The sequence below is a fragment of the Lutra lutra genome, chromosome 13, assembly GCF_902655055.1.
Source record: "Lutra lutra chromosome 13, mLutLut1.2, whole genome shotgun sequence".
Classification (NCBI taxonomy): Eukaryota; Metazoa; Chordata; class Mammalia; order Carnivora; family Mustelidae; genus Lutra; species Lutra lutra.
Genome location: NC_062290.1, coordinates 94,120,628 through 94,142,053, shown reverse-complemented (window position 1 = coordinate 94,142,053; position 21,426 = coordinate 94,120,628). Strand labels below are relative to the sequence as shown.

At 62.6% G+C, this 21,426-nt stretch overlaps 1 protein-coding gene across 2 annotated transcripts in view; it reads right to left on the bottom strand.

Annotated features, from left to right (window-relative positions):
* Window positions 1–21,426, bottom strand: part of BRD3 (bromodomain containing 3) — a 32,496-nt gene that overhangs the window by 2,851 nt on the left and 8,219 nt on the right. Inside the window, exons 2-11 of one of the 2 annotated variants that reach the window (XM_047699272.1) lie at window positions 15,308–15,632; window positions 14,513–14,650; window positions 13,676–13,823; window positions 12,655–12,869; window positions 10,559–10,930; window positions 7,866–7,994; window positions 5,611–5,802; window positions 4,473–4,708; window positions 1,186–1,478; window positions 250–378 (exon numbers count right to left, since the gene is read on the bottom strand). In XM_047699272.1, coding sequence (XP_047555228.1) covers window positions 250–378; window positions 1,186–1,478; window positions 4,473–4,708; window positions 5,611–5,802; window positions 7,866–7,994; window positions 10,559–10,930; window positions 12,655–12,869; window positions 13,676–13,823; window positions 14,513–14,650; window positions 15,308–15,520 — 2,065 coding nt within the window. In that variant the 5' untranslated portion in view covers window positions 15,521–15,632. The remainder of the gene's footprint in view (window positions 1–249; window positions 379–1,185; window positions 1,479–4,472; window positions 4,709–5,610; window positions 5,803–7,865; window positions 7,995–10,558; window positions 10,931–12,654; window positions 12,870–13,675; window positions 13,824–14,512; window positions 14,651–15,307; window positions 15,633–21,426) is intronic. The other variant, XM_047699273.1, reaches the window with a different exon arrangement.

The window sequence follows — 21,426 nt, the reverse complement described above, 5'->3', positions numbered from 1 at the left end:
GCCCATGGGCTCAACCTCCCTGCAGGAGGGAGACCCAAAGGACTTGGGGTTTCAGGGTGTCAAGAGTGTCATCTAAGGGCACGCGGCTACCCAGCTGAAGCCCCAGACTGAAGGCGGGGTCTGCAGCCCAAGCCCCGCCCACTTCCCCCCGCCCCACCAGCCAGCCCCGCCTTCTGCCACGCCCACACCCCACCCGCCTCCACGCCCACTCCGCCCCGCCCCGCGGAGCAGAGGGTAGCAGACAGGTACCTTTCTTGGCCGGCTTCTTGTTGTTGCTCAGCTGTCCGCTCACGTCCTGCAGCCGCTTCTCTAACTCCTTCTTCTTTTCCTGAGCTAACTCCTCCTTCGACTTGGCTGCCTGCTTCTTCCCGCTCGTGGCTGCAGAGGAGCACAGAGCTGAGCTGGCCGGCCGCCACCCCAGGAGCTCAGCCGGGCGGCCTCGGGGGCCACCAGCCCTCCCGGGTGCTCACTGGGCCCCGCAGGGCTGCCGCCCCGGCTCGCAGGTGCAAAACTCGCAGGTGTCTCCTCCCGCACGGATGCGGCTCTCCCTCAGCCTCAGCAGGGAGGCCACCACCTCTGAGTCCCAGGAGAACTTACCAAGGGTCAGCGCAGCTGACTGTGGGGTTCCCGGGACATCCAGGAGGAAGCAACTGACCCCTCCGAGAAGGCGAGGAAGCCCACTGAGAGGGCCACACGCAGGCCTAGGTGCACCCTGGCTGTTTCCTGGGGCCGCTGTCCAGCTCTCCGGCAGCTGGGGGCTGCCTTGGGCCTGCCCTTCTCACTCCCCAGGACCCACTGCCCCAGGCAGCGCCTGGTCCCCACCCAGTGAAGTCACTGACTTCCAGGACAAGCCTGGGCCAGTGCCGACATCTGTCCTGGGAGGTCTCTGGACCCTCAACTCCAGGCAAAGGGGAACGTTCTGCCCTGGCAGTGGACCATCAAGAGGTCACCTGCAAGCCCTGGTCCCAAACGGGCCTCAGGAAGGCTCGGGACGAAGGCCTGACCAAGAGCAGGGAAGAAGGGCCTGGCTGAACACAGAAAGGTGTCTCTGGGGCACGTGAACAGGCAAGGGCAGGGACCCGCCCCATGGCCTGGCTTTCCCCCCAGGCCTGCAGGAGAGGGGAGGAGGGCAATCAGGGGAGAGGGTAGGGACAGCGAGCACAGTGTTCTGCCCCCATGACTTACAGAATGGCTTCCTTTGCTTTTTCTGTAAACAAGACTTGACGTATCTCTCTAGCTCCCGCAAAGTGGTGGGTTTCAGAGTCTCAAAGTCAATCTCGATCTCGTCGGGATTGGAGTCCCTGAGCGAGGGCTCCCGGGACTGGATGATGTGCACCACCCGGCCCAGCTTCTCCCCGGGCAGCCGGTTGATGTCCAGGCTGAGCTGGCGTTTCTCGTCGTAGCTCATGGGCAGGCCCTCTTCCTCCTCCTCTGAGTCGTAGGAGGCTGATGCCTGCTTGCCGCCCTTCTTCGGCTGCCTGTGGCACAAGGCAAAGAACACCATGACACAGAGCCCCTGCCCCTGCCCCCCCAGCCCCCGTGGAGCTGCCAGTCCATGTCCCCCCAGCCCCTGTGGAGCCTGCCCCTCGCTCCTGTTCTGTCTGGCCTTCCACCTCTCCAGAACGAGGCTCTTATACCGAGAGGCAAGCCCTAAGTAGTGCCCCAGGCAGAGAAGCCAGGTGGACTGTCTGAGGGCTGCATGTGTCTGCAGGGACACAGAAGACCCTGTTTCAGAGGTCAGAGCAGAAGCTGCTCCCCACTTGGGGGTCTCTAAGCCTCAGCCAGGAAAGACTGTAGTGGTCAGCTCCCCTCAACACTCCACAGGAATCTCGGATACAGCAGGTCAAAAACTGATCTCCATATTCAAATAATCCAAAAGAAGGCAGAAAAGGGGACACAGGAATAAAGCCTACAGGGAAGACAAATAACGGAACAGAAGAGCGAAATGCAATTGCCATCAGTCATTACATTAAATATAAATGGTCTAAACACACCAACTAAAAGACATAGTCGGATTGGATAAGAAATAAGCGCTGACTCACATGAGGTCCACCAACCCTATGTTAAACACAATGACAGAAGATTAAAGTAAAACAGTGGGGTGGGGGGACTGTACCACGCAAACACTAACAGAAAGAAAGCTGCAGCGGCTGGTGTTGAGAAAGTGGAGACTTTGGAAACAGGAACAGTGTCAGGAAGCAGAGGGACATGGCATAATGAGAAAAGGATCGAATGACTGAGAAGACACGAGAGCCCTCAACCTGTGTGAACCTAAAAACCAAGCTTTAGAGTGTATGAAGCAAAACTGAGAACCGAAGGACAGTGGAAACATCCACAGTTTCCGCTGCGGACCCGGCGACTCTCTCCCAGTGGCTGGTAAAGCCCGTCAGCAAGAACAGAGAAGGCCCCAGCCACGCCATCCTCCGAATTAAGCTAACTGACACGTTTCTGGTTTGTTTTTTTCCCTGACATTTCAGTTAACATTCTCAACCCAAGAGCATGAAAACACATGTGCAAGTCCACACGGAACATTCCCCAGTTCCCAGCCATAAAATAAATCTTAACAAAAGTACTGTGAGCACACAAAGTATGTTTTCTGACCCTACCAGAATTAAGCCAGGAACCAATAACGGAACCATGTCCAGAAAAAAAATCTCCAGATACTTGGAAATTAAACAACGTACTTCTAAGCAACCTGTGGTCCAAGAGGAAGGCTGAAGAGAAATTAGAAAATATTTTGAACTAAATGAAATCACACATATCAAATTTGTGGAGTACACCTAAAAGTAGTGTGCAGACAGAAATAAATAGTACTAAACGCTTAGGTTAGAAAAGAAGGTCTCAAATCAATAATCTAAGTTTCTACGTTAAGAAAGCAAATTAAGTCCAAAACAAGCAACAGGAAGTAATAAAAATAAGGCCATGAACAAAAAGAAGTGAAAGCAGATAAAACCCAATGACATCAAATGCTGGTTGTTTTAACAACCAATAAAACTCCTCTATCTCTCTCCAGATTCACCCAGAAAAAAGACAGAGTCCCCCAAAAAGGACACATCACTAGAGGCCCTACCGATGTTAAACAGTAAGGGTACACGGCACACAAACCAATGTCCCCAAATTCCATAGTTCAGGGGAAATGGAGCAATGTCTCGAAAGCACAAATCCCCAAAACTCACTCAAGATGAAAGTGAAAAACCTCACTAGTCCTGTATCTACCAAAATAACTGAATTCATCATTAAAAACCTTCTCACAATGAAAACTCCAGGTCCAGATGCTTTCACTGGGGAATGCTACTTACTAGTTAAGAATTAATACCAGCTCTATAAACTGACCCAGGAAATAGGAGAGAACACATCCCAACTCATTCTCAAGGCCAGTGTTACACGGACCCCAAATCCAGGCAGATGTTACAAGAAAACCTGATTCCTGCCTCCCCTCTGAAAAGGGAGGGAGGACAAAACACCCCCATCCCTTGCTAATGCCGCTGGCCACCCAGCAGCCAAGACCCAAACCCCCGGTTCCCCATGCCCTGTCCTCCTGCTTCCGGGCCCCGAGGACTGTCCTTCCCGCCTCTCCCCTCCATGGCCACCCTGGCCTCTCTCGCCTACAGAACCAGAAAACCTCCCAAGGTCCCTTCTCCCGTTCCTGCATCCCACTGCATGATCAGGATCTGACCACTTCCAGCTCAAACACCTCACGACCTCCCTTCACTTGCTCGGGGGGTAAAACGAGAGGCCTCAACAGAGCTGGCCAACCTCAGCAGCCTCTCCCAAGCCCTTTTCCCAAACCAGTCTCCACTCCTCAGTGGAACCAACCTTGTCCCAATTCCCACTAATTCCCACAACACTGCTGGCATCCATGGCTCTGTCCCCGCTGTTCCTGTCTCTTGGAACCCTATCCCGACTGCTGCTGGGCTCCCTCCAGCACAGCTGTCACCCTGCTCTGGGAAGCCCCTCTACCTTGCAGGAGAGGCACGCCGGCCCTGAGCACCAGCCCCCCATCCTCATCCCCGTCGTCCTGTCTGTGGCAGGCATTCCTCAGGGCAGGGCCTGACCCAGAAGTGAGGACAAAAGGCAGGTGGACCAGGAAGTAGAACCTGTGTTAAGAGGCAATGCCCCTAGAACTCCTTGGCCCAAAGCAGGAAAACGGCCCCAAGGACTTGAGATGCCAAAGTCTGTGGCAGAGAGTGCGACCACTCCGGTGCCAGAGACTGAGAGGCTAACCCCAGGGAGAGCTGTGGGATACTCTCCAGAGCTCAGTCTTGCCGCCAGAGGCCTCATTTTGTGCCAAAAGATGGGAGAGACAAGAACAACCCAGCCCCCAGCCCATTTTTCCATGTATCAGCCCAGTCTCCGTGTCACCAGGATTTGCAGCCAAGGTGCAGAGGCCCAAATCCAGGACCTTCCCACCACACAAGACCTAGGACAAGTGACACTGGGCTTGCCGGGGCCTGAAGGGCGCCGCAGCCCACCTGCTGGCCGCGGCCGTGCTGCTCGCCTTCTTGGCAGGCGCCTTCTTCGGCTGGGCCGGCTTGGCAGGTGGGGCCACCTTGGCCTTCTTCTCATCCTCAGACTTTGCCTTGTGCCTCTCCTTGTCCTTGTCCTTGTCCTTCTTCTTCTTCTCCTTCTCCTTCTTCTCCTTCTTCCTCTTTGGCTTGTTCACAGGGGCCTGCGACAGGGCGGCTAGCTGCTCGTGCACAGCCTTCAGCTGGAAAACAGCACATGGCTGAGAGGGCTCCCCGGGGGCTGGCCCGAGGGGGCTCTGGGGTGCCCTTGAAGCCACCTCAAACACGTGGGGAGGTTGAGCCGGGAGCATGGGGCCACGCTCTGCTGTCGAAAGCCAGACGGGTCCAGGAGCAGAGGGCATCAAAGGCCCCCCCTGCCCTCACTACCCCAGCCAGTGCTGGAGAGCTACCCGGCGTCACCGTCCTCGCCGGAAACACGGCGCGTGGGTGGCCGAGGGGCCGACCTGTGAGCCTGGTGGCACACTCAGGCCAGCACAGGGGGCACAGTTGCTTTTTCTCCCTCCTTAGGATTCTTCCGACAAAGACAACCCCACACGGAGGTTTATGCGTCTGTACAAAGGTTTTCGACGGCTCCATTTAGAAGCCACCGCCACGTCACGTGGCAGACATAGCAGGTTAAAACAATCCAGGCCAGCAGCTAACGTGTACCCCGGGCCAGTGCCTCCCTGGCCGTGCGCTAAGCGCTCCACGCACTTCCCATCTCAGCGGCCCCTGGGCGGGCCGTGAGGGGCTCCTGTGAGCTGCATCTCCCAGGGCAGGAAAAGGCGTCACAGGTCCAGCTATGCCCAGGGCCCCCCTCCCTGCGGCGCCACCTCTAACGAGGCTCAGCCCCCAAACACCAGCGGCCCTCCCGGCTGGCGACCGCTGGACTCCGTTCTCTCCTCCCCATCGGAGGCCAGCATGGGGCCGCCTCGTCCCTACCGCAGCCCCAGAGCCGGCGCCCACTAGACAGGACCACGACCTCCCACGACCTCGGCGGCTGAGGTCCCGCCCCGCAGGCTGGTCGGGGCTCTCCGAGCGGACCCCGCCCCGGCCCCGCCCCGGCCCCGCCCCGGCCCCGCCCCGGCCCCGCCCCCGGGCACACCTGCTCCTGTAGCTCAGCCAGCCGGGTGGCCCGCTCCTCCTCCGAGTCGGAGCTGCCTGAGTCCGAGGAGCTCTCCTCACTGCTGCGGCTGCTCTCCGCGCCCTTGCTCAGCACGGGGGCCGCGGGGGCGGGCAGCGCTGGCGCCTCCACGGGCTCGTCAGGCATCTTGGCAAACCGCATCTCAAACACGTCCTGGGGGGGGAAGCAGGGGTCGCCTGAGGTCCTGGACTCCCACAGGGCAGCCCCGGGGACCCAGACCTTGGTATCTGTGAGTGGCATCGGAGCAGCACCCGCCCCAGCTTGCTCTCCTGCTCCCCCCCCTCCCCATCCAGGCTCTGAGTGCCGGTCCAGGGGCAGGGGCCACGGGGACAACAGCCACAGACGCGGCCTTCTAGGAACTGGTCCGCGAGCCCTCTTTAGTAAGCACACAAGCCTCCTGCGGGAGATCTGCGTGTTCTCTGGACCTCGGGGTCAGAGACTCTACAGGCTGCCGCCCACGGCAAAGCAGCCAGAGTGCCTCTGTGTCATCTGTGACCTTTATGGGGCCCCCGGCTGCCGGGTACGGAGGCCAGTGGACGTTTTCTCCCACACCTCGCCCAGAGCTTTACCACAGCATCACCTCTTGTTCCAAGTTAGGCCCAGAAGTTGGCTGCAGAGGCAAGAGTCCTGTCCCGTCAAAGCTGGCTTCGGAAAGCACGGAGCAGGACCCAGGCCCCCAGGGGCACCTCCCAGCCAAGGTCCCCTCTCCTGGACGCCCAGGTTCATTTCAGATGGGGGTGTACAGCCACGTGGGCGCTCCCTCCCTGCTAAGCTCCTACACCCGTGAGCTCCAGCTCACACTTGTGAGATGCCAGCCCCCTGGTCCCAGACTCTCCTCCTGGGGTGAAGACACCCCCAGAGGCACAGATGTGCATGGTGGTCCGGTCTGCCCTTGGCCCACGGCTGGAGAAGCACTCTCAGCAGAGGCTACCCCGTGCGGGGCTCCGATCCCGAAGCTGGACTGCCATGACTGCTCAGTGCACTGGGAATCGTGACTCACAGCCTCTGTGGCCAAACTGCTGAGAGCCAACCCACGGGAACAGAGCCACAGCCACTGGCCGCCGCACGCTGCCGGCACCCCTGATCTGCCCCAGTGCCGCCCGCTTCCTCCTTGAGCTCAGCAGGCTCAGGAGAGGCACAGAGCCAACGCGGAGCCCAACTGGGCGGTGGGGACGTGGTCTCAGCGTAAAATCACAACTCCTGCCGGCTTCCGGGCATACCGGGACCACTGGGCCTGTGGCGCCGGACTCCGCAGGGGGAGCCGGTCCGCGGAGGGTGCAGCCCGCGCCAGCAGAGCCTGGGAAAGGCCCACATGACACAGGGGGACCCAGCAGCACAAAAGCGCTTCTCCCTCCTCCCTCCTCTGGGCGCTGGGTGGGCACTGTGAGCTGCCTCCCGGGGTCTTCAAAAGGTTCTCAGCCAAAGGCCAGGAACATCTCACACAACAAACAGCCTGTATTCTGGGGAAAAAACTGCTGGGAGTCCATAGAGATCCACAATTTTTACTCTTTCCTCCAAAATTAAATCCCCCAATTATGTAACATTTAAAATTTTGGTGCTGCTGAGGGACCAAGGTGTTCCCGTCGGTGAAGTGGCCCACGCTTGGTTTCAGCCCAGGTCATGACCTCCGGGGGGGGGGGAATCGAGCCCCGTGTCATACTCCGTGCTCAGTGGCTAGTCTGCTTGGGGTTCTCTCCCTCTCCCTTCCCCTCCCTCAACTTGTGCTCACCCTCTCTCTTGGATTGACAAAAATAACTTTAATATTACGGCGCCGTTGTTAACAAAGGCAACAACACACAGCATGAAGAGAGCACAGCGGCCCACACAGGGACAGGCAGGCAGCACCAGACTTTGGCAGAAGGTCACAGAACCCGGCCTCCAGCAGCCTCACTGGGAGGCTGGTGACAAAGACTCTCCTCGCACAGAGACCGAATCTGCGGGAGGAGGGACACCCGCCTTCTCGGCCTCGCCGCCCCCGGAGGGCAGAGGCTGGCCTGTCTGCCCGTGTGCCTGGGAAGCAGGCCTGGGGCCTGGCCAGCACTGGGCGCTGCTCAGGAGAAAGGCTGTTGTGCGGGGCAGGCTCTCCCACGGCCTTCTGGGCCCCACATTCTCCGGGAGGCCTGCGTCTTTCCTGGGCACCTGCCCCGGGAAGCTGGTCAACCCCGACCCCTGCGCTGTGCCCAGAAGGCCCCTCCGCCTGACAGCACCTCGGTTACCTGGAGCTTCCTGGCCATGGCCACCACCTCGTGGTCCGGGGGGTTGTACTTGTAACAGTTGGAGAACATTAACCGGATGTCAGCAGCAAAGCCCTGAGCATCTGGGTACTCGCGGCTGTCCATCTTCTTCTGTAACACGAACGACAGGGGTGAGGGGCGCTGCCCGGCACCGCAGGGAGACCTACCACACAGCCAGCCTCGCACCACGTCCCCGGGAGCCCAGAGGCAAGCGTGGGAGCGGGACTTGAGGGCTCGGAAGCAACGCTCCGGGACCCCCAGAATCCTGGCTCCTGCAGCCTCCACGGAGGCTCTCCTTGCCCTGCCGGCTGCACGCGCTAACTTTCCACACAGTGAAGGCCCTGGCAGGAGCAGCTCCGGGGGGACGAGGAGCTTCCGCTGCCAGCTCCGGGGCGGGGGCTGGGTTTGGTCTCCCCAGTTCACAGGTGGAGACACTGACTTCATCTCTGTGAGAGTTCAGGCGTTGTTGACCAGCCTGCCCCTCGCAGCCCAGCAGGACGAGGTGGGCTTGGCGGGGGTGAGAATGGCCACGTTCCCGGGGAGGACAGAAGTGCAACCACTGACGGTCACTGCGAGGTAGCACTTAGAACGAGCTGCCAGTCAGGGCAAGTGGACGGGAGCTGCTCCGTGAGGCAGTGAGCTCCGTGTCTGCACGGGTGCAGCAGAAGCTGTCCGTCAGGGACACCCTGCCGGCGAGGGGCCCCCTGTTCTCCTGGGGACCGTGCGCCCCTGGAGCCCGACGGCACAGGTGGGAGCCCGACCGTTTGTCTCACTTGCACCTCTGGGGACGCTATCGTGGATCTGGGGGTGGAGCGCAGCCTGACACCACAGCCTGCAGCCTCTCTTGTGCCTTGGGGACGCACCCCTGCCGGTCACAGGGCGTCGGACAGCTCCCAGGCTGCATGGCTTCGGCCCCCAGCACAGCCTCCCTACCCTGGGGAAGCCCAGCTCAGGAAGACGAACAGGCACGCGAGACCCTCTGAACCTCTGCCAGAGCTTCAGGCTCTGGCCCCAACGTGATCGCTGGCCACGCTCCCGGGGGTGCAAGGGCCCAGGGGCTGGGAACACACGGGCTAAGGGGCTTGAGGGGCCCAAGGACAGGCGGACAGCTGTGTGTCCTTCCTCACTGCTTCCCAGATGACGGGTGTTTCCAAGCGGGAGCACCAGAGCAAAGTGCCTGAGCGCAAGTAGCCCCCCCCGCCAGGTGCCCCAGCTGGACATAGGCTCAGCCTGCGGGGACATCGGCACACCAGGGCCGACCCCCAACCCCCCACAGTCTGCCACTCCCTGGCTGTGGGGCGTGGACAAGTCACTGGCCTGTTAGACGGGCAGCAGGGGCAGCACTGTTAACCGCGCCCTCGTCTGGGTGCCGTCTCAGCTGGAGGCTCTGAGAGTCAAAGACGACGGATCCGGGACCCGGGACCCGGGACGGGCTCCTCCGGCCGCGCCCGCGGGCCCTCACGCCCTCCAGCCTCAGCTTCCTCATCTCCAAACAGCAGGGGTCCGTGCGGATGACCCACCCCTGTAACCCCCACCCCAAGTCCCGGCCAGGACACGTGTGGGGAGCCCCTATCTGGGGCCGAGGGGGCCGGCCACTCACTGCCAGCCCAGAGCCGGGAGCTCACAGACCCGGAGCAGGGAGAGCTCGGCCTCGGACACGCACCTGGGAGCCCCATTCCTGCTGCCCCAGAGTCAAGACCAGCCAGGAGAGCCGCCTCGGCTGAGAGCAAATCCAAACCATGGCTAGGAATCCCCCCGGAGAGCGGGCGGCGCTGTGCTCTGCCCTCCACTGGCCTCCGCCTCTCTGGAGTCTTTGCACTTGCTCTCAGCTGGCGCCAACTCACGGGGACAAGGCACCGTCCAAAGAAAAGGACATTACGAGGCTCCCGGCGGGGGCAGGACAGAAGGTATCGGTCCCCGGCGCAGTTCGCCAGGCACCAGTGCCCCATACAGCCAGGTCTGCCCTCCCGAAACCCCCAAGCGCCGCGGGGGACGTCTCCCAGAAGGAGACTCTGCCCCAGGCTGGCATCACGGGGAAACCAGGCAGAATGCTAGAGACCAGCCGCTCGAGGGCCAGACCCTCTTGATGGAAAGAGGCAACCACCTCCCTCTGAGAGCACCTTCCAGGGCCACACGGGCAGCTCCCAGAGGAGGTGGGCTACTGTCCCCAGTGGCCAGAGACCAGTGCCAGCTCGGAATGCCCCCCGAAGGAGGGCAGGTGGACTGGGACCCCAGCCAATTGGGGGGGTCAGGAACCCCACCTACGTGTGCCCAGCCTTTAGTCTGCTCCCGCCCAGGCTCTCTGCCCCTCACGGCCCAGCACGAGCCCACTCTCTGTCGTACACAACCAGCCGGACCCAGAACAAAACTCACTATAAAGCCCAGGAGGAGCCCCGGGCACGGGAGGCCGGGCTCTGGGCCTCAAGTCCACTGCCTCCCCTGCTCCAGAGCCCCTCTCTGGCTGGGGCAGCGGAGGGGGCACATCACCGGAAAGTCTGTGCTTGCGGACAGTATGGAACCCACCCCCCGAGACAGGACATGGGCTTCCGCGGGGCAGAGAGTGGCAAAGCCCCAGATTCCGTGAGGGCGGGTGGGACACACGCACCTTCGTCCCAGCCCCGTCTGGACCCGTGCGCCCGCCCTGCTGAGCGCCCCCGGTGGGCGCCGTGCGGTACCTTGACGGTGCTGAGGTCCATCGGGTGCTTGACGATGTCGTGGTAGTCGTGCAGCTCCAGGGCCTCAGCATCCACCGGCTTGTAGAAGGGCCAGGCGTAGGCCGCGTGCTTCTTGGACAGCATCTCCTTGAGGATGCTGTCGCAGTGCCGCAGGTGCTCCGACAGCTTGCCCCTCTTGCCCGCGTGCTGCGGCACCTCACCGTCCTCCAGGTCCTTCTTGGGTGGCTTGATGGGGCGGCCCCCACTCTCCCGCCGTGCTACCACCTTGGCCTGCTTGGGGTCTGACAGCGGCGGGGGCGACTCGCTCCGGCTGGCGGTGATGGCGGATGTCGTGGGCGTCGTGGTGTCTGCTTTCCGCTTCACGCCCTTTTTCTGCGACGGTGACACGACCGGTGAGCCCCGGGACGGAGCACGGGGCCCGGGAGCGCGGACGCTGCCTCACTCGGCCCCGGGCGGCACCCCGCGCTCCGTGGGACGCCGAGGCTCAGGGGGGCCGCATCTCAGGCCCAAGGTCACACAGCTGGTGGTGGGAAGGCTGGACTCAGAACCCACCCCCCGCCCCAGAGCCGCCCCTCCAGGGTCCCCTCCACTCGCCCCCAGGGCTCCAAGAGCACGCCTGAGCGGCGTGACGGGGGGCATGCAAGTCACCTGCCCGAACCCCGAGCCGTGCGGGGGCTCCAGAGACAACACGACCGAGGTGGACCTGGCGCTGGGATGGACCCCAAGCGGAACTCAGGCTAAGGGACAGCAGGGATAGACGGAAATCCCTGCTTAGAAAGGCCAGTGGGAAAGACCAGAGGCCTCCAAGCTGGAGCACCAAGGAGAGCAGGCCGAGGCCAGGAGCGGGGCCAGCATGCGGGGCAGGGATGGGGCTGGGCAGCAGCGGTGGGTTTGGGACCAAGGACTCCCAGGAGCTGACTGGGCAGGTCTGGTCTTGAACCCAAAAGGCAGTGGGAGCCACAGAGAGCTGTTGTCCGTAACAGGAGGGAATGTTAAAAGGTCCACAGGGCCTTCTGTGGGTGCAGGGCAGACACTCACACAGGCTGTGCCCTGTGCACGAGGGTCCCTTCAGGCACCGCAGCCGGGGCCATGGGCGTCATGGCGTGCCCCGCAGCCAGGGCGTCCCCGAGACCAGCTCAGCCAGCTCCCCGCCTCTCAGACTGGCAGAGGGGCCCCTCGGACCACAACACCCAGGCTAACGGCCTGACAGCGACCTGCTCTCTGGGGTGCCACCGCGGTCTCTGCCCCAGCAAAGCCACTGCCCCCAGGCTGGCAGGGGCACGGGCTGGCTATCCACAAACACGTGTGGGCACCCACAGGACACCAAGCGTGCGCCACAGAGGCCCGGGGGAGCTCACCCGGCCATGGCAAACAGGACATGCTCCAAAAACAGCTGGGCACGGTGTAAGGCGGCCTGGCCAGGCACCGCCCGCAGGTGCAGGCAGTGAAGGCCATGGGGGAGGGAAAGCAGCGGCGGGGCGTTACCTTGGGGGGGGCCACTTAACCCCCCCGAGCGCCTGCTTCCTCATCTGTAAGATGGGGGAACTACTGTCTGCCCCACAGGGCCGCTGTGAGGGGCAAACGGAAGACACACGTCAGCGCCCAGCCCGGGGCCTGCCCTGGATCTCACAAGGAGCGTGGGCTCCGAGCCCAGACCCGGCCAGGACAGTCCCTCCATGAAAGCTTCCGGCCAGACCAGGGAGGCAGACGGGCTGGAGCTCACACTACCGGGGCGCGCAGGGCAGGCCGTGCGGCTGTTGGCTCCTCACCATGCACCTGGGCCACTGCCCTAAGTCCACGTGTGAGCCGGGGGCTCTGGGACCAGAGAAACGGGGGTTCAGCACAGCCCGCCCTCACCAGCTGTGTGACCTGCAGCTCCCTGAGCCTCCGTCTCCCCATCCGCGTCAGGGGCGACGGCCCGACCTCGGGCACAGAGAGAACCACTCCAGAGCCACGTGTACCAAACACCCACTAAGGAGGGGGTGCCCAGGGACAGGTGGCAGATGGCTCCCCTGCCCACCCCACACCTGCCCGAATCCAGGAACCCCGGCCTGGCAATCGGACGGCCAGCTGACCTTGTCCCCAGGGACACTCACCTTGACTACAGGCGGTGTGGGAGGAACCACGGGGATGATGGGCGTGGAGGGAGGAGGCGGGGCAGCGGCTGGGGGAACGGGGACAGTCGTGATGTTTGCAGTGATGGTTGGCACTGGGGTGGCAGCGATGACAGGCGTCTGGGAGACAGTGGGGGGGACGCTCTGGAAGGGGGTCGCTGGGGAGACAGAGGACACGGCCGCCACTTGCTGTGTACCTTGAAAAGAGCAAAAGGACGTTGAACATGCTTGGCTCTAGCTGCCAGCTAGCTTCCAAAAGCTTCTTGGACCAGACCCTCCAGCCAGAGCACACCAGTCCAGGGAGGCCCCCCTCCTGAGACCCCTGCCCCTGCACCATGGCTGCCCCCATAGAACCAGCCTCCACAGGCGCTCACCCAGACCAAAGTCTGAATGAGGACGCCTGGAGCAGGTGCAGACTGGGAAGAAGAGCCAGGCCTGAGCCCGAGAAACCTGGGGTTGACTCAGACTCCACCAGTAACCAGCTGGATGACCCGGCAGACCTACTTAACCACCCACAGTCCCATCTGCAAAGCGGGATGGCTGGCACTGGTGGGGACCTGCCCCGGCCTCCAAGGGCTGAGGTGCCTGGCCAGTCTCTCCATCGGGGCATGCCTCTGTTCTCTGTTCCTGGACCAGGTAAGACCCCCCCAGGGCTCCTAGGGCTAATTCTCATCCCGCACCTCCAGCCCTCCCCAAAAGGTGACACAGCCCCTCTCCTGTCCCAGAGCATACAACACCTGCTAGAAAGGCAACGTCCTGGGGGGACAAAGGGACCTCCTGTCCAGACTTCTGGAAGAGGTGGCCTCAGCATGGGGGCAGGGCAATACCAGTCTCCCCAGCAGAGCAGGCTCAAAGGCAGATGGCCAGCCGTATCGCCCCAACTTCACAGACAGGGACACTGAGCTCAGAGGGGCCGAGGGACTCGCACAAGAAATGCTGTTGTCACACTCCGGGTCAGGGGAGGGGTGTCAGGACAGAAGGACGGCACCGCCCACCCCATTACCTGCACTCTGAGTTCCTGCAGCCGGTTTCCGGCCTTTGCCCTTCGGAGCAGGGGGTAATAATTCAACTTCCTCCTGGGGCATCTGGGCCACTTTCTGCAGAAAAATTTTCTCTAAGGCTTGGGCCATTAGCACTATGTCATCTGTGGGCTGAAGACACAGGGAGAGCCAAGGTCACTTGTTGGGCAAGGGGCCACGTGCTTGTAAAGACATCACTGGTTGTGGCTCAAGAAAACATTTATTCAAAAATCCCTTCAGAGATGTGGTAGGGCAGGCAGTGGGGGAGGAGAAAGCAGATTTCACTCTGGAGACTCTTGGAAGAATCCAGAAAACCAAGAAGAACAAGAACCACCCTTCAGCCGACCCCGTGCGGAAAACAGAACCTTCCGCTCAGTTCAACTCAACCCGTCCGTGCTGTGTCCCGTTGCAATGGAAAACAACGCAAGCCCCACCAAGTCAGGACCGTGTGGGCCTTCCCTCCTCTACTCTCCTCCCCGAAAGCCATCGTGACCACGTGCTCCCTGGTCGTGCAGTGGCCTGGCCACGTGGGGCGGCTGCACGTGGATATCACGGCGCCCGTGAGCGTCCCGACAGCTGGGGTTTCGAGGGCCGAGGGCATGAACAGTTTGAAGTGTTTGGTCTGTAAGCTCCCCCGAAAAAAGGCCGCTGCAGGCTTCACTCCCCCCTTGGGGGGAGGAGGGCATGGGCAGCACCTGAGAACCTTGAGTGGCGACTGTGGCCCGGGGGGGGGGGGTGGCGTGGCCCCCGCCCGCCGTCTGAGAGCTGCTCCGGAGCCGGCCCCGCCCCCCCCAGCAGTGGGGAGCCGCGAGCCTTCTTACCTTGTTATAAATGTAACAATTTGTAAACATGGTGTTGAAGTCCTGCATACACTCACTCGCGCTCCAGTAGTAATTATTCTCTAGTCTCTTCTTAATAGTCCCCATGTCCATCGGGTTTTTTATGATTTTATGATAATCCTGGGAAAGAGATGTTCAGAGGGACGTCAGCAGACTCTGCGGCACGGGGTTCGCCAGTGTCCGGTCAGCTGAGGGCCGGTGCGGGTTCTGGGGCGAGCGCCCAGCCCACGTGCACCCCCCGCCACACCTGTCGCCCAACAGCTTCCGCCCGGACAGGTGGTTCTCAGAAACACTTGGAACCAGGCAGCCGGGGCAGGAGCAGATCGGCACCATGAAGAAGGGGCCAAGACCCCTCAGACTCCAAATCCAGGGCCCGCTGGTGACCGGTGTGCCGAGCTGGGCCCAGAACCCAGGCCACCAACGAGCGGCCCAGGGATTCCCTGGACAATGCTCAGGGTTTTCTCTATTTGGGTCCAAAGAAGAAACCCATCAGATGACCTGGCCTCCCCCCGAAAGGGGGCCACAACCTGCACTGAGTACCTGACAGCGGGGGGGCGGGCGCAGAGGCAGGGTTCTACAGGAGGGTACGTGGGAAGAGCAGGGAGGCATGGCCTCCCCCCTGCTCCCTACGCTTAGGGACCACCACACCCTGAGCATCCCCTTTGCTCCTCTGTCACCACGGGCCCTGGGCTGTGCCTGGCCCCAGAGGCAGTCCTTCTGGGAGGGGGCGACAGAGGGGTAGGGATGCGGGTGGGTGGGGGAGGGGAGGGCACTCACGGGCAGGTTCAGCTTGATCGCGTCCACGGGCTGGTAGAAGGGCCAGGCGAACTGGTGTTTCCAGAGCGTCTTCACCACCACGTTCTGCATGTACTGCAGCTGGTTGGTCTTGCGGCCGGGCTTGGCGGGGTTGGAGACCTCCGGCGGGGGCGGGTTGACCGGGCCCGGGGCCGCCGAGATCCCCGTGGGGGCAACTGTCGTCGTGGTGGACATCCTCTGCGGCGCGCTCACTGGCCGTCACAGCAGCGGCTCGGGGAGGCCCTGGCTTCCACTGTGCTCCTTTTGGAGGCCTGACATCCCATTTCTGGGCCCGAGCGGGCAGCACCTATAGGGAGGGGGTTGACAGAGACAGGCCGGTCACCCAGGCCCCACCGCCTCGCCTGGCCTCGCGGGCTCCCGAGCACGCACGCCCAAGTGGTCACGATGAGGCCGGCTCTCATGACTCGTGCCACTCGCCGTGCTCAGCCCGGCCCTCACCTGTCACAGACCCACAGTCCAATTACTGCTCTCAGGCTGGGGCAGGGACGTGATGTGGACTCGGGCTGCCTGAGCGGGGGGGGGGGGGGGGGGGGGGGACACCAACGCAAGTGCGGGAAGGTGGCGGTCCAGGCACACAGCCAGCAGTGGGAGGCGGCGGCCCGGGATGTGGCCTCTCCTGGCTCCCTGCCCACCAACTGGCCTGCCTCCTGGGGGCTGACTCGGACTGTTCTTGATCGTGGCAATTTTGGGGGAATGATTCACACGTAGAGAGCGCTCCGGCATCGACCCCACAGAGCTAAGCCAGCCAGGCAGAGTGTTCGCGGACCCTTGTGCAGCGTGCGGAGCCCGGGCCCTTTCGGGGCGAGGTTCCGACATCACCACGAGAACCAGAGCTGGTTTGTGATGGCAGGCGGAGTGTGACACGCCCAGCCCCAGGGAGAGGGGGAGGGCGGGAGGAGACGCACCTCACGCTGCCCTCTCAGCGAGAGGGGGGGCTGCTCCCCTCCCCCACCAGCTTTCAGGAATGCTGGCCTGGTTCGGGCTGGGAAGGAAGACAACCCAACGGCGCCCCAGAACCAACAGGCCAGTCCCAACACCAGAAGCCCCGCTGTTTCCTGGATGGAAGCCGCTGGCCTCGCTCTTAGCTGTAGGGCCCAGAGCAGACTGGGGGGTCACACACGGAAAGGGAACACCAGGCCATATTGGTATGCCCTGCCACACTTTGGGTCCTCATGTCCGTGTCATGATATCCAGACAGGCTGGGGCTGAGCGGCACCCCCACCACGCGAGGGGCCTGACGGGATGGGGGAGAGAGCAGCACCCTTCCTACGACTTGCAGAAGCGGCTCCGTTTCGGGAGCTGGTTAATATCCTGCTGGTCGCTCGCCACCTGCCACGTGGCGTGGGTACACCCACGTAACTGGCACCCGCTACAAAGCACTCCCACCAGAGTGAAAGGGTTCACCAAGACAGCAGGTGCATCTTGCCCACCAAGGAGACCTGCTCTGCATTCAAGGGACACCCTGGAGCCCCCGTGAGGTGCCACGCCCATCTTCCCGGGGAAGCCACGGCCCCTCCCCTCCTCCACACCCTCTCCTGCTTCTCCCTCCCGCCCAGCTGGGGCCTTGGCACTGTGAGCACGGTGCCCACGGCCCCAGCAGCTGTGGCGCCCCGCCAGCTCATGCTAATGGCAACGAGGGTGGGTCTTCACTACCAGGAAGCGTGGGAGCCTGGAGCAAACCTGGGTCATCCCTCCTACCCGCTGGCCCGCCCCGCCCCCAGCAGGTCAGCAAGTGCAAACCTGGCCTGAGCACCAGCACCACCTGCGGGGCTCTCCCCTGGGGACTGCCCTCCCTACGTGTCCAGCAGGAACACAGAAAGCCAGGGAACACTTAGAGTGCAGCCAAGGCCTAAACAAACACGATGGGGGAAGGGGGGAGGGGTCACGGGCCAAGGTACAGGCCGGCCTCCTCCAAGCACGAGGTCGGACAGGCATGCTCAGTGCAGGGACAGGCTTGGGTGGCCACCAGGACTTGAGGCTGCCTCAGGGCCTCCCTCCTCCAGCTCCCACCACAAATGGGAGCACCTCCCCCAACCCCACTGTGAGGTACGTGCCCGGGGCAGCACAGCAGCTGCCAGGCCCTGAGCCAGGCGCCTGGAGGGGCCTCCTGGACTCCGTGGCACACCAGGCCTACCCGCACCTCCCCCCCACTGCCCAGCACTTCCAGGGGCTCCCAGACCCCACTGCTGGAGCTCCAAGCAGAGTGCCCGGCGTTGGCACGTGCTCCCTGGAGGCACAGGCACAGGAGTCCTTCCACAGTGGCCCGAAGGGAAGCCTGGCTCCAGCCTGACATCATCCTCCCCAGTAGAGTCCGTGAGGCCCAGAGGGGACATGTGCAGAACAGGCCAAGCACCCTCCAGCCCCCACGTGCCCACGCTCTGCGGGCCTGTGCACGGCGAGGAGCCTGCGCTCTTCCTGCAAACGCTCCACTGACGCAGGGCAGGACACCCTCCACGCTCGGACTCCACTCAGCTCGTGGTGTCCCCTTGGGGTGGTGGCGTCCAGTCCTCTGCCTCTCACAGCGCCCGGCAGCCCAGGTACCAGCTCCACGGCAGGGAGGAAGGGCAGCCAGAGCGTAAGAGGTTGGGGGCTCCCTGGCCACCCCTGGTGCCAGGACCCACCTCTTGGGAGGAGACCAGCAAGGGGACCGTCAGAGAGCTGGGGCCCGATACCCCCCGAGCTTGACCCCTGTGAGCCGCCCCAGCGAGGGAGGAGGACTCAGCGAGGCTCCCCGGGACAGAAAACGGCACAGGTCACCCTGTCCCCTCTAGGGTATCAGGCAGAGTAAGTGAGTGGGCATGGCCGGGCGGGAGCGCACACACCATCACCCTTCGGGGGGACCAGGCCTGGGGGTCAGTCCCTTCTGCCCCAAGGAGAGCAGGAGGGCAGGTCCCCGCGAGCAGAGCAATAGCGTAAGCCTGGCTTTGCCTTGTTTCCCCGGGCGCTTCTCCAGGCCGGACACGGTGTCACAGAAGGTGCCGAGCACACAGGAGAGCCACAGGCCGCCCTGGGAAGCCCCAGGGCAGGCAGAGGACGGAAAAGGGCCTCGTGGGGGCCTGCAGGCACCAAGCCCACCGCCACGCACACCAGCCCGCGAGGACGGGGGCTCTCCCCTCCGAGTGCATTTCTGAAGACGCACATCGTGTTCGCAACAGGGAGACAGTGCAAAGTCACTCCTACTTTGAAAACCGGCTGAAGCACAAATCAGACCTGCCCGACCGTGCACCTGCCCAAGGGCTTCTGCTTCCCTTCCTCCGGGGTCTGGGGACGCCGCCTGAGGGTCGGGGGATGGCTGAGCCACCCAGTGTGCTCCCTAAAGGGGAGATCCTAGGACCACCATGAGCCCGAAGGAGGGACTTGCAGTCAGCAACACTGCCCGCCCCAGGGGTCCAGTTGGCCAAGGCTGGATGGCCCGGACAGAGCCCACCTGTCAGCGCAAAGCACAGAGACAATACGGGAACAAGGCAGGCCAGCCACGGCTCCGGGCCCAGCGGCACGTGGATTCACACAGCTGCCCCTCAGCCTCCCTTGTCCGGGTCGGCTCAGGGCTGCACTCTGAGACCGGGAAGCAAATGCGGTTCCAGAAAGAAATTAGAACTTGAAGATACCACTAGCCAGCCCTCCCACAGGGTCAGCTATGAACTGAAAGTCAGGGACAGAGTGCAATGCGACATGGAGTTCAAAACGGTGTGAGGTACAGCTGTGTGGAGTCATGCGACACCAGGTCTCAGGGGTCCACTCGTCCCCCCAGATGCCCAGAGCGGCGCAGGATCCTTTAGTGTCCTCAGGAACAGCCTCTCCCTGCAGCGTGTCTGGCACCCATGTGATCGCCCCAACATCCTTGGCCCAGCCCCCTCTGCTGCCCTCCGGGGTCAGGCTGGAGAGAGCAGACAACGGCAAAAACAATATGTTGAGTGGTTGGTCACGGCCACAAGCCCGTCACCCCCGCTGGTGCTGAGACGCTCGTGCGACCTGAGGTCAGAGTGACCGTGCCCACTCACATGACAACGCCAAGGCTCCTACCCCCTTGGGGTACTTCCTGAGCCCACACAGGTGCTGGGGGACATAAGCCATGGTGCCGGGGAGCGAGGACAGGGAGCTGAAGAAGGGAGATGGTTCTGCTGTCACCACACCAACATCAAGGACACCTGGCAAGGAGGGCCGTACAGAGGACGGCCAGGAACAGCCACTGGGCCTGTCACTCAGCTGGTCCTGAACTCAGGTCCTGAACTCAGCTCCCCTCACTGCTCACCTCTGGCACCGCTGTCCCCCACCGAGTGCTCCCAGCCCAACCCCAAGGACAGAGATGCGGGTGCCGCGGCCTTGCAGCCCCAAGCATGTACAGGCCAGGGAGCTGGGTGACACCAGCATGCTGGGCTGTAAGGAAAGGAGCTGTCCTGGTTCCCAAGTCACCTAGGGAGGGGACACGGCACAGCCACGGGTCTGGGACCAGAACCTGAGGGTGTCTCTACGCCCACGTGCAGGCACTCTGCAGGCACAGTGAGGTCACACATGGGACAGGTAATTAACACAGGTCCGCCTCCGATAAACTCAGCCTTCCACCTCGCCTCCGTGTCCCAGCGGAGCAGGACCAGCCCCTCAATGTCCTCCCAGCTGCATGTGGAGGCCGGCCACGCAGGGCTGCTTCCCGCCAGAGAGGCAGGCAGGCTCCTGCAGCACCGCCGCTCTCACCTGGGCCTGCGTCCCCAGGTGGGTCCCCCCGGGCTTGGGTCCTGTGCGGGAACATGGGTTACCCCTACCCTGCACCTTGGCCATGGGGGAGAAACTCCTGGGCAGGAGCCTGGTCCCACGGACGGGCCAGCTGCACTGGCTGGGGACAGACAGGAGGACAGACAGAAAGCTGTCACGGGGGCCTGCTGCGTCTACTGGCAAGGACCTCCAGAACCTACTCTTTGAGGGAGTCCCTACTGGGACACCCCAGGTCCCCCAAATCATGAGGAAAATAAAGGCATTCTGGGGCCCCGAAAGGGTCTGGCCCCATCTTGTGGCCCAACCCTGTTGTGGCTGGGTGGGGGACACCAAGATGGGGGGTCACAGAAGGAAGAGAAAAAGCCCAGCTGGGACCCCATTTTCTGGGGCTCCCCCATCAGCCTACAGCAACACATACTACTGGTCACAGAAGGGAAAACTGAGGCCCAGGGCAAGGCCAGCTCAGAGCTTCACACCACGCACGGCCTCTTGGGTAACCAAGGCCCCCAGGGACACCCCTGCCGCTGCAGACAGCCTGAGAGCCCCAGGGACACCTGACCTCACCTCGGCTCCAGCACGGGCCTGGCTCAGGACGTAAGCGGGAAGGCCCCGCCACCACCACGCCTGCCTGTGGCAGAGACCTGGCGGGACGGACTGGTGTCTGACGCTGCTCATCTCCTCCTCTCCTGGGAGCCAGGCGTGTCCGGATTGAGTGTGTCGGGTTTCAGAACCAAGGGAGCCCACCGTTCTGGGGGTGGGGAGTGTCTCTCACACACACCCCCCACCCCAGAGCCTGGAATAACGTCCCAATCAAACATACTATTCCGCAAAGAAACACAGGAATTTTCACCCTAAGGAGAAATAAAGATCACACCCTTTGCTCTGCGGCCAAGGGTCAGGTTCTGCAGCAGAAGATTTAGGGGGAAAGCTCTATCCCTGGAGTTTCCAGTGTCCGAGGTGGAGCCGATGGTGGCCCTGCGAGAGGATGGCAGCCCGTCCCCGGCCCAGCCTGGGATTCCAGCACGCCTCACAGAGGGGGACAGGCCTGGGCTGCTGCACTGGGTCCGGCAACCACGGGTGGGTGAGGGCCGGTGGGCAGCAGCGGGCCCCGACCCCAGCAGCTCAGGCAGTCTGCAGAGAGCCCGCGGGGAAAGGGAGCGGAGGGACACCAACTGAGACTGCGTTTGATCTTTCGGAGCCGATGTTAACGCCCCGGGCGACAGTGGTGCTGCGGTTCTGTTTTCTAGAGCCATCATGCTTTAGAGACAGGGACGCAAAGTCTTCTGAAGGAGACATGTCCGGAGCTCGAGTCCAAACAGTGGGGGTGGAGCCCAAAAAGGAGCTGGGGTCTGGGGGAGACAGGACAGAGC